Source organism: Diadema setosum, chromosome 11 (assembly GCF_964275005.1).
Source record: "Diadema setosum chromosome 11, eeDiaSeto1, whole genome shotgun sequence".
In the NCBI taxonomy this organism is placed as follows: domain Eukaryota; kingdom Metazoa; phylum Echinodermata; class Echinoidea; order Diadematoida; family Diadematidae; genus Diadema; species Diadema setosum.
The window spans coordinates 18,756,915-18,770,273 of NC_092695.1; the positions used below are offsets into that span (position 1 = coordinate 18,756,915).

At 38.7% G+C, this 13,359-nt stretch overlaps 1 protein-coding gene across 1 annotated transcript in view; it reads right to left on the bottom strand.

The window, feature by feature from the left end:
• Positions 1-13,359, bottom strand: part of LOC140235329 (erythroid differentiation-related factor 1-like) — a 71,811-nt gene that overhangs the window by 25,717 nt on the left and 32,735 nt on the right. Inside the window, exons 5-6 of the mRNA XM_072315354.1 lie at positions 5,430-5,566; positions 3,075-3,189 (exon numbers count right to left, since the gene is read on the bottom strand). Of these exons, the coding sequence (XP_072171455.1) occupies positions 3,075-3,189; positions 5,430-5,566 (252 nt within the window). The remainder of the gene's footprint in view (positions 1-3,074; positions 3,190-5,429; positions 5,567-13,359) is intronic.

Consider the following 13,359-nt stretch of genomic DNA (forward strand, 5'->3'; position numbering starts at 1 on the left):
ATGTACTGACAATTATTGGTGTAGTACAAATTCACAGAGAGTCTTGCACAGCATATTTCAGAAAATATTATGTCCAAACAGTAATCCTTTATCAAAGACATCTCGCTTTGTGAATTGCATGTCAACTGTGGAACTTTTTGGATGCCCCCCAGACCTCATTTGACATTAAAGAGCAGTGTTTATGTTTTCAGGAGCCGCTGAGTGGAGTGACCATAGAGCTTCACCTAAGCTGCGTGGATGACGCATTACTTCTCCCCGAGTGTGGCAGATCTTGCACTGACAAACACATGCACCAAATTCCCCCCTCCCTCCCACACATACAGCATCACAAACAAATGCTCATGCGTGCTCACTTTTTTCCTAGTGTTTTTTCTGACAAGGAATATCAAGGGCATATGCTGTATTAAAATTCATAGACCTGCTCTTCAATACACTTTAACATTGCAGATTTCTGAAAATATTTGAAGGGGTTGGTGCAATATAGTGCTAACCCACACTTTGGTAAAAATTGAGTTACATGCATTTTCATAATCCTTATCCATCACTCTAACCTCTGTGAAAATATCATATTTGAATTCAACCAAAAAGATGGTAAAAAATGCATGCATTCATGTTTTGTTAATGTACAATGTATGGACTTTCCAAACATTCAACAGCGATTATCTCAAAATGACTATGTTTGGGTTAGCACTACATTGCACCGACCCCTTCATTTACAATTGATGTTTGGAAGAAAAAAATTATATCATGTCTCCCAGGCTGCGTTTATCATCTTTCCCCTGTTCAAATGGCTTTCAAAAGCCGTTTCCAAAGCCCTTCAGAAACGGCTTCCAAAATAGTTGCGTTTATCAACTCTTCGCGAACATGATAACTAGCCTGTCACTGCACAGCTGCATTGCGCAATTCGACCCGAGGAGAAGAGGTCATATAAGGCGTGCATGGTTCGTAACTGCAGTACAAAGCCGTTTCAAAACAGCTTTGCATTTATCTCGCTTCAAAAGGCTTCTAGAAACAGGTTTCTGAAAACCTGTTTAGGAAACCCGTTTCGGAAAGCACAAATTTGCGGCTTTCGAAAAGGCTTTCCAAAAAGGCTTTCAAAACAGCTTTGCGTTTATCATCTCGTAAAAATTCCCTGAAAGCCATTTGGAAAACCTGTTTCTGCCGAGAAAAAGAGTTGATAAACGTACCCCCAAATGGTTGATGTTTCTGGGTGATTCCTCACACTATTTATAAAATATGACAAGCATTCAAAGTTCTTGAGAGCACTCTTGGCTAAATACGCAAATAAACAAACAAACAAACAGGGAGTTAAAGCTCTTTGCTGACATGTAAATGCATTCCTCTAGATGATTTCAGAAGATGGTTAAAAGCAAGAAGATGTTTGCTTAAATCAAAAGGACAAAAAAAGGTATAACTGCATCTTCATATATATGCAGTTCACAAGGCAGGTCATCAGCATGAAGGCTCGAGGAAATGAAAGCTTCAACGGCAAGAGAAATTATGTTTTCCATTCTAACTACATGGATACTAGAGTTACCAGTAATAATGGATCTCTCTGTCTCTCTTTCTTTCTATCTATCTATCTATCTATCTATCTATCTATCTATCTGTCTATTTATCTATCTATCTATCTATTTGTTTCTCTCAATCTCTAACTTTCATATTGTGATAAACTCTAGGAGGTGGATGATAAAAATTCAAGCACATTGCAAAGAGGTGGCTTGCAGTCATTAGATTATTCAAGCTAGGCTATAGGCTGCTTTGCCACTCGTGCACAAGATTAATCAAATCTCTTGTCAAGAATGGACAGATGAACAGACAGACAGACAGACAGACAGATGGACAGACGGACAGACAGACAGACAGACAGACAGAAAGCCCAAAAGTATACCTGGTCTGCTATTCTAATACTCTAGACATAAGGTAGTCATAATACAAAACTTGCAGTACTATGTCTTTTGTTTGTATGTTGGTAAGAAGACTTTGCAGTCTGTCAATTACAGAGAGACAGATAGACTGAAAACGTAATGATTTCAGAGAGATGATCATTGGAATGGTCAAAACCTGACAGGCACCTGGCATCAAAAATTGGCAATTAAAACCAGTCTGTCCAGGCAGGGTCAAATTGGAGATGACCGTGGATAATGCCACATGCTACCCACTTCTTCCTATCATGATCTGATCAAGGGAGGGTGGATCCAATCAGTGTACTTCCATTAATAACTTCATCAGCAATTCAGGCAATTTCAAACCTCTCCATGATAATGAGCACTAGTAATTGAGATGTAAATTTGTCTCTGAAGAGGCTTTGAGTGATATGGTTACTACACCTTCACTAGTTTAATGATAATCATGAAAATAATCAACACAGATTAATGACAAAATTTTACCATTCTATATAATGGTCACTCCGTTGACAATGACAACATTACTGTAAAACATGATATATTCGCGGCATGAATTTTTCGCGAATTGGAGCTGACGACCTTTTTCGCGGCATGAAATTTTCGCGATCTGCCACTAGCATTCAATGGATATAGTTTAGACAAGAATGCTCGCATGCATTTTAATTTCGCGAATCTTGGCGCTCAAGAAATTCGGGAAATTAAAATGCACGCGAACATTCCTCGTCTTACGGTAATCCCATGTCAAACAGCTGCAAAAAAAAACCCTAAATAAAACAGTATGTATTTTCTCATTATAGATTGTACGACATATAAATCTTGTATTTGTACAAGCTTCTTTCTCAAACAATATGAACTGACAAATGCATACTTTTGTATGATACATTACTTTTTGTTGGATGGAAATAAAGTATAATTGAATTGAAATCAAAAATGAATAGATCAGTGCATCTTCAGCAGTATTTTACAAACAGGAGAGGGGGAAGTTAAAGGAGGTAAGGGAGGTAGAGTGAAAGGGGAAGAAGAAGAGAAAGATGGAGAGGGAATGGGGCATGAGATAGACCTTCACTCAAGGTTGACATTTAAAGTAATGAGAAGAAAGATCTTTCAATTCCACCCTCTCAATCTAGGTCACAGATCACCCTGTGATCTGTTCCCTTGCAACCATACCTCTGGTGATTTTGGGAGTGGCCGGATGGCCGTTGCTAGGTGGGGCTTCTGGCTCTCCTCCGGCTCTTCGACATTGTAACTGGGCTGACTGAGGAGGTCTCTGTCGCTCCCCAGGCTGTTGCCATGGTAACATGAGATGGTGATGATGACAAAATCAAAGAAATGTATAAGCAAAGTGGATATGAATGCAAATCATTCTACACTTGCATTACTGCAAAATGTCAAATTTTGCTGATAAGATATGAAGTTCTACGTGATAAGATCCCTCTCAGTGACTTATGCTTTGAATCATCATCATCATCATCATCATCATCATCATCATCATCATCATCATCATCATCATCATCATCATCATCACTATATAGAAGGTAGGCATTAATCAAACTACTCAATGATAATGTTCTTGAGTCTTCTCCAACTATCTGAATCATGGCATCCATAAGCTCATGATTGTGAAACATGGCTCATCTTTTGACTCTTTCATACTGGCATGTAAAATGTAGAGAGCATTCACTTGGTCAATATGAATACCTAGCTACACGCAGCGGCTGCACCTCTATTCCTTCGCAGACGTTGTCATTTTTCAGTGTGGTTGTGCGACTCCTTCATGAATATCTTTATTAATCATGGAAAACTAAAATACAAGGAATTATCGTAATCTATGATAATCATTCAATAATCGGTATGCGATTTTTTGTTTAATTACGTCAAAAACTCACCGAAATCTGTGGCTGAAATCAGGTCTGTAAACGTCCTTATTGCTTCACTCCTCATCTGCGTTTTATTATGAATGGCATTCACTCTCGTATACTACAACGTACAACGTAGGTAGTCGGAGAGGCGCCCTCTAGCTCTCCGACTACCTACGTTGTACGTTGTAGTATACGAGAGTGAATGCCATTCAAATAACAAGCAGATGAGGAGTGAAGCAATAATGACGTTTACAGACCTGATTTCAGCCACAGATTTTGGTGAGTTTTTGACGTAATTAAACAAAAAATCGCATACCGATTATTGAATGATTATCATAGATTACGATAATTCCTTGTATTTTAGTTTTCCATGATTAATAAAGATATTCATGAAGGAGTCGCACAACCACACTGAAAAATGACAACGTCTGCGAAGGAATACAGGTGCAGCCGCGTCGCTTCGCGACAGCGGCTGCGTGTAGTTGATGAATACCATGAGTGCTTTGAAGGGAACCAACAGGTTTGTCAAGTTCTAAACAAAGACACTCAAACAAAAACTACATGAACCCAATACTAATGTAAGACTTTTCTTTTTCTTTCCTTGACTAAAAAGTATACTCCTATTAAGTGCTCATCCCTCACAGCCACTTCTGTCCTTGTAGTTAGTATCAATCCCAGTATACAGTAAATATTTGTAAATTGGTTGAGTTTCCATTGTCTAAAACATGTAGGTGTTTGCAAGTTTATCCATTCAGACTAAAGTCATGTATTTTTCCTTAAAAAAACAGCTAAATCATCAAACATTCTCAAGCTGACCCCCAGTGACAGCAAAGGAAAAAAAAAACAAAAACCCAAAACCCCACTAAACTATCAAAATTCATAACTTTACAACAAATTGTCTGATTTTCCTCAAACTTTCACTGATGTGTTCTACGTCAATACTGCTGCATTTTCTGGGGGGGCATTTCATGAAGGAACTTGTCGGATAAAATGTCCGACAAGTCAATTATATCCGACAAGTTCAGAGAAATCAGCCAATCAGACTAAAGAATTTCTCAAAACTTGTCGGATATAATTGACTTGTCAGATATTTTATCTGACAAGTTCCTTCATGAAATGCCCCCCTGAAGTCACATTATATATTTGGGTCTCATTCTCCTTCAAATGGTGATGCAGCATTTGCTCCTGGACAATGGCTCCTGTCTTATTTTCTCTACGGACTTAGGGTTAGGGTTGTGATATGGTTTTAGATATAGTTTCATGTGAGGATTAAGGTTAGGGTTACGTTTGAGGGTAGAATTTATGTTTGGCTTTGCATACAGATATTTCAGGGGAGCAAATTGTCACAGTCCTGAGCAAATGTCATGAAACCACTGGTGATATGACATTTGCTCCTTGTGACACTTGCTCCCATCTTATTTTCTCCAAGGTCTTATGGTTAGGGTTAGGGTTGTGATAGGGTTTTAGGTTTGGTTTGATGTGAGAATTAGGATTAGGGTTAGGGTTGTGATAGGGTTTAAGGTTTAGTTTCATGTGAGGACTAGGATTGGGGTTAGGTTTATATTTGTGGGTAGAATTTATGTTTTGCTTAGTGTACAGATGTTTTCTGGGGGGCAATTGTCGCAGGAGCAAATGTCATGGAACCCCTTTAAACAACCCTAACCTGTGGTAGAGAAACTTGGAGAGGAGGTTGGAAGTCTGGAGGCTCTCGGTAGTCTTGTGCTGGCCCTGGAACGGGGTTTCCCCTTCCTCCTCCTGGAGGAGTCTGATGAAGACATCTTTCAACCACTGCCGCTCATTCTGGTTTGGGAAAGAGACGGACGGGTCAACAACAACAACAACAACAACAACAAAAACAACAACAAAACAATAACTACAAAAGCACACAGTGTATACTCCATATGGCATATATTTCACAAGTTTTTGTTTTTGTGATTTTTGGGGCTATTTGTGAACTTAACCTGTGGTGGATGGACTTATTTTGCTACAACACACATTTCCCATAGACACTTGCCCGAGTATACTCAGGACTCATCCTCAATGGGTTAACAACATGTGAAAATATTCATTCTGATCGTGACATGAATGCAAAGTGCATGCATACATTTCTCCATTTGAATATTTGCTGTACTCCAAGATCATGAATTTTAACCACTCGCGATATTGTCTGGAATATCCAATTTGCAAAAGATTTGACTCACTAAATATATGGCATATACAGGAGTCATTCCCATGGCAGACTACTTCATGTATAACAGCAGCCTGTTTGAATTGGGTGATTGGTAGTGTTTTGCATATATTACATGTTGCAATTACATATCATCAGCTGAGAACCAGAAGGGCGCTCTCTCATTCCAAAATTTAACTGCAAATAAAAATGAAACAATCAATTCTCATGAAATAAAAAGTTAATTTCATCAATTTGTATTAAAGCACTGTTCTAAATATAGGGTAAAACAATGCCCTTGTGGTTTTAATTTGTAACATTTTACTGAAAATGAAAATTATGTAAAACTGACACCATAATATTGGGGAGATCGAGCCCTATAACATGATATTAATAACTCAATACCCCCCCCCCCAAAAAAAAAAAAAAAAAAAAATTAAATTAAAAATTAAAAAATTAAAAAAATAAATAGATAAAATGCAAAAAAGCCCTTCTGGTTCTCTGCTGATGATAACATATTGATTTATTATCTATTTCATATACAACTTGTACTTTTTATTTCTCAGCATTTCACAAAATTGGCACACATAGAAATTGAATACAACAGCCTGCATAGCTCTACACAAAAAGGCACAGTTGAAATATAAAATCTAGCCACGAACTGAGTTGCTTCTCAAATTAGTTTGGAAGTGAAATGACAGATGTAAATACAAGATGTGCCAACAGCACGGTGCGTAGTCTTCAAGGTATGGTGAAAAGAAAGGAAATAGGGCTATTATTAAAGCAGAAATCAATAGTTACGTTCAGACGGCAGGCCCTAACCTCGAGGTTAGGAAACCTCGAGGTTTAGCTCTTGCCCCCTAACTACGACGTGTGTCCACACGACGAATCTTAACCTCGAGGTTACGAAACCTCGAGGTAAAGCTTCTGCCCCCCGTAACTACGAGTGGGTCCCACTCGATGTTAAAACCACAAAACCGGAAGTTTCAGCCCACACTGCAAACAAGACGTCTATTAATTCTTTAGTCCAACCCTGTCGGACTCGCTTACAGGTACTCTTGTTCTCTGTCATGGTATGCAGAGATAGCACCGCACTAATGACTTTATGCCTTTATGAAGATATTCATCGAAAACATTTTTTTTTTTAGCGTCGGAGAAGAATATAGAATACAGTAGCGAGTTTGACGTGTTCAGTTTCAGAGATCAAGCGCATGGGAAGAAAAGATGATGTTGTTGTGTCGTGCATCATAGGTTTTTCACGTGTAGTGTATTTGTGGTGTACGTTTGGGAGGTTGACCCGGAAGCAGAGGGAAATTGTAGGAGCTGGAGTTTACGGCGAGGTCACTCTTAACTTCGAGTTCGTTGATTTTTGTGTCCACACGGTGCGTAACTACGAGTGGGGACCCCCCGCGGCTCGTGGTTAGAGCGCTAACCATAAGATTTCTCGTGGCTCGAAACATCGAGCAAACCTCGAGGTTTGCTAACTACGAGTGCGTCTTCACGGTCCCTAACTACAAGCTCTAACCTCGAAGTTTCCTAACTTCGAGGTTAAGGGCTCCTGTCTGAACGTAATTAATGTGTTTCTTATAAAGCTGCTGTTGGAGTCGGGGGATTCTGGGAGGCTGTAACTTGTATTCTGCCTGCATGTTTCATCTCATACATGCCTCCTATGTGACATGGTTCCTTGAACTTCATTATGGGTTTACAACTACTACAATGTATTAGGCAGCACTAGGGCCTTGCTGTTTTCATAATTCCCACCTCAGCTATATGAAGAGATGTGTCATATCGAGTACATTGCATAAAAGACTAGAAATGTCGCTATGGCGACTGGTATGCCTCCGCCATAATGCATGATTCTCCTAATAGGTCTATAGCACTTGTGGACAATGTGAGATTACATTTTCACAAAACTGGCAAAATATCAAAATGACATGTTTGTCACAAAAGTGTTAAATGTTCACCTTCCTTGACATACGGTGTAGGTTTAATTGGACGAATAGGAGAGCACGTATTTGGGGATTGAAGGACTTTAACTTGACTTTGACCCTTTCATAAGTTTATGCCTTGAGTAAGTTTCAAGGTAGGGAGAAAAAATGCAATTTCTGTATTGAATAGTAAATTGTTACCATTTTCATCTGGCCACTGACCCTAAAACTCATAAGAGAATTACTGTCAGGCAGAACATGCATAAATATGTACTAAGTTTCATGATAACTTGAGCCACTTCCGAGATATGGAGGAAGAAGTAAGTTCAGCACTTTCACTTGATCTTTGACCTTTTGACCTTTTTGGAAAAAAACAAAAAACAAAAACAAAAACAAAACTATCTAGAGAATCACTATCAGGTTAAAAATGCATACACCAAGTTAAAAAAAAAATCCTGCTGGCATTGCACAAATATGAGGGAAGAAATAGTAAAATTTTGAAGTGTTGCCCTTGACCTTTGACCCCTGACCTTTGACCCCATGAACCCCAAATTCCCTAGCTAATCACTGCCAGTCAGTACATGCATATATACTATGTTCCATGAAGATACCTTGAACTATTTCCAAGATACGGAAAAAAAGTTAAATTTCACATTTTTTTTTACTTGACCTTTTGACCTTTGACCTTTGACCGCATGATCCCAAACTTTCACTAGAGAATCTTGATTATATACATGTATACACTAAGTTTCAAGAAAATATCTTCAGGCATGGCATAGATATGGGGGAAATAGTAAAATTTTAAGCATTTGACCTTGACCTTTTGACCTTTAAACTTGAGCATGTGCACCCAAAAGTTGATAGGCACAACTTCACCCCCTAATACACATACATGCCAAGTTTCATTAGGATACCTCAAATGGTTTTGGTAGTTACCCTGTCCACAAAATTCATTACGGACGGACGGAAGGACGGACGGACGGACGGAAGGACGTACGGACGGACGGAAGGACCCGAAAACATAATGCCTCCGGCACCACTTCGTGGCGGAGGCATAAAAAGATGACAAGGGAATACAAAGTGGACTTCCTGGAGTTGAAACCATTCTAGAAAGGTGATCAAAAATTTGCACAGGGTTTTTTGTTTGTTTGGTTTTTGGGGGTTTTTTTGCGGGGGGGGGGGGGGAACGACAAAAAATTATTTAAAGGAACATCAAAAAAGGAAAGGAAATTAAGAAATAACAGAGAGGATATTATTACACAACCAGGAAGATTTCATTTCAGTATGAATAAGGCAAAGTATATATATCTCAGCATTATACAATAAGAGCAGCAAAAAAAACATATATATATAAATATATATATAAAATGCTGTTATAGTGCTGTGGTCTAGACAGGAAACAGAATGAGAGAAATAATGAGAGAAAGACAGACGGACAGACATATAGAAACACACAAACAAGAGAATGGTGATATAAACAAGGACAAGGTTACTAAAGATTCAGGAATACTCGGCTGTAAATGGACATCGGGTTCCCTGTGGATATATCCTGTTTGTCAGATAAAGTGTGCCATTTTCCATAAATAACTTACATGAGCAAAGTGTAGCTACCAGTAAACTCCTTTGTAGTTTTGGTTGAGATGGGGTTTGAGGTTTCCAATGTTTTTTGATGAGATGTGAGATAATGAGAAACCTTTTATGAAATAGCATATCATTCAAAGAGGAACTAGAAGTTAAATTTCATGAAAACTGATTTTGAAATGGTTGCAATATCCAAAACAAAGCAATCCTAATAAAAGGTGGGACACATCTTTTATTAGGATCGCTTTGTTTTAGAATATCTTTAATAGCCATATCAAAACTGATATTGTCAATCATGCTAGAGCAAAGGTTTATTGGCACATGTAATTGTAAATGTGTACGAATGAATGCATGTGTGTATGTATGCAGTATGTATGTTGGTATGTTTGTAATTATGCAAAGTGGGTCTATATACTGGGTTCATTTTTTTTAAGTGGAAAAATGACAATATACATATCTCTCAGGTAGATATGAAACTTGTAAAATGCGTCTTTTGTTGTGGTATATCCCTTACAGTGCTCAGCGGTAAATTTTGATACACATGTAAATGTGCAATCGCTATTTCATTATCAAAATTGTAAATCATACACTGCCATTCACTTGAAGGTTGCATACAATTTACACACAACAAAGCTAATCTTCAGATACCATCAAATCTTACATACCTCAAACTCAAAATGTAGAATTAAATCACAAGACTTTGGATTAATCTAGTTCGAAATCACATCTATATCTTTCTATGTTCGTATGTTGGTATGTACATATGAATACCGGTACATCTCAAACAAAATAATAAAATAAGTGTCTAAAACCACAGCACATGAATCCATTAATCAATTACCTGCAAGCGAAAGTACTCTTTGAAAATTGAAATGCTCTACAAATGCTCACTGACTTTTTTTTCCACTTTGTTGAGTAGCTACTCTCATGATTTATCACTCACTATTAGCTTTATTATTTCCCTGGCAAGGCAAATAGCATTAACAATGCTTCCTCCTCCCCCCCCCCCCCCCCATAATGAAGAAGCTTGTAGGGTTTTTCTTCCCCTTTGTTTTAGCCAAAAGTGTGTGAAGACATGTGAGGTATGCACACCAGGATCGTCTTATCAAATTCCAGCACTACTGGCCTCAGGTTCTGGCAGCTGTCAAGTACATGTATACCAAAGTCAACAATTTTTCAGGGAACCATAAATATTTTAGATAGTACTTGAAGTTGTTTTGGGAAAAGAGACGAATAAATATGTCACTAGAAATTCAATGAATCTCTATTTTTAAAGTGTACATACCTCAGCAACAGTTAAAGGAAGGGGGAAAGGGGATTGTAATACACAAAATATGCAGAAGAGATATAAAATTGTTTCACTGCTTATGGTAAACAGCAAATCCAAATTTTGATGGGCATAAATAAATTTACGACTGGCGCCAGTGTCTGGAGATTATGCAGGTAGGGCAATGCTTGCTAGTAAGAGCAAAACACATAACCCTCCCACATCCTCCCCTCTCAAAAAAAGACACTAAAAACAATGCACACACACACACACACACACAGACACACACAAATGGTGAACCACTTTACATTGCTAGTCATAAGCCCCATTCATACTGAGCAAAAAGCGGGTTCCAATGCCTCCTCTAGCAGTCTCAAGCGACCTTTCAGCTCAGTATAAACAGATGGAATACGGAAGAATTGATCATGTTCTGCAACCACCCCATGTGGTTGCATGGTTTCAGATCCTCCTATAGCAGCCTTGATGAGCCTTGGCTACAGTATACTAAACACTGTGGCCCGAATTCACGAAGGTGGTACAAACAAAACCATGGTCTAAACCATGGACAAAAACCATGGAGCGCCAAGTGTCAAACAGAATATTTCGTTACGAAATTGGTCATTTCGTCGACAAAATGACTGTTTCGTTAACGAAATTATCATTTCGTGGACGAAATGTTCATTTAGTTACAAAATGTCATTTCTTTACAAAATAATCATTTCATCGACGAAATGACTGATTTCGTAGCGAAATATCGCATGCGACATTTGGCATTCCATGGTTTTTGTCCATGGTTTAAACCATGGTTTCATTTGTACCACCTTCGTGAATTCGGGCCTAAAGGTTTTGAGAAGCTGTTCCTTTGCGATGCTGTAAGTTAATCACTGAAGGTCATCGCCAGTAAGCGTAAACAAACCTGCCTTCGCAACCGACAACCACTGATTAAATGCCCACATAACTTGCAAACTCTCACACTTAAATCACATTTGTGGTTATGTAAGAAAGCCAAAAGCCTACAGCGTTTATTGGAGGGGAACTCATGGCCCGTTTATACTATTAAAGCAAAAAGCGGGTTCTGAAGCATCCTTTAGCAGCCTTAAGCAGCCTTTCAGCTCAGTATAAACAAACAAAAGGTGAACCGACCAGGTCTGATCAGGTCGGGTTTTGACACTGCCTACAGGGCTGGTTTCAGAGCCTCTGCTGCAGTATAAATGCTAAAGGATTCGAGAAGCCGCTTTTTAGCTGACCTGGAAGTTATCGATAAAAAGGTCATCGCCTGCTAACATAAAACAACCCAGCCATTGCGCCCAATAATTCCAGCTGATAAAACCCATGCATCTTGCACACTTTCATGCAAAAAGCCCACGCCATATATAATATCAGAGGAGAGCTATAGGAACTGGTTGGCCTGCTAAGGCCTGCTTTTGGCGAGCAGCATAAACAGACTAGAGGCTGCTTTTTCAGAGTAGGCTTTTGAACCTCCCTGAGGAGATTCTGAAACCTGCTGAAATTCTGAAATCATGAAAACAGAGCAGGTCAGGGCCTGCTTTGGGCAGGCAGCCCTGTGGCCCTAGCAGTATAAAGAGACGTGAGATCACTTTTTGCAAACCTGGTTTTTGAAACTGTTTGACGAGGCTTCAAATTTTGGCAGCGGGATGAATGGGGTAATGGGTAATGGTATATCATCTTCGGTTTAAATAGTCACTTTGATATTCTTGAGACTATGGTGAAATGCAGGGAGCCAAAACCTTCATATCATATAGTCACGTTCACACAACATTTGTAATCTTTGAAGTTTTAAACTTTGACGATTAGCTTGTAGTTTTAAACTACTGTAAAAGTGGATGTTTTCGTGTGCCTAATTTTTTGCGCTCGGCCGGTTAAGAAGAGTTTTGTGGGTTTTTTTTAATTCTGCAGAATCAAGACATTAACTGTGATTGTGACTGGAACATTATGGTAAGCAAAAATATTTGTGTGCTTTTATTTTCGCACTAGCTTCTGGTTGCGTGAAATGTGCAAAAATTTCACCACCGGAAAAATTTCCACTTTTACAGTATGATGCGCATCCACAAGACACCCAATCTTAGTTAAAGATTGTATTTTCAAGCAGGTGTTCCACTCAATGATCAAACCACAGAACCAGAAGAAATACATTATACATGCAGCACTGGCAGTAAGTTTGATTATGTCTGATGATACAGTAGTGTACAATACCCACTGGAAGTTGACGTGGAAACTGCATGATGCACATCCACAAGTGAGAGTTCCATAATTTTCACTGGCATCCGCAGAAAAAAAAAGAAAAAAAAAACGGAAGAAAGAAAACTCAACTGTAAACAATTACCAGTGATAGCAAGGGCCAAGTGGAATATCACTGAATGTACCCACCTGTGGATTTCTAAATACTACCAAGGGGAAATGTACCTGCCTACCTTGACTGCATGCAAAGCAAGGTCATTGATCCTAAATGGCATCCACCAAATAAAAATAAAACTCAACCATAAACAATTACTGACCAGTAATTGTTTATGGTTGAGTTTGATATTAGTGATATCGGTTTTGATCTTCGTTATCATTCACTGAGCAAATTATCAGAAAATTCTGAAAAGAGACGAGCAGATGAGGACCTGACATGTTCATGCAAAATTGA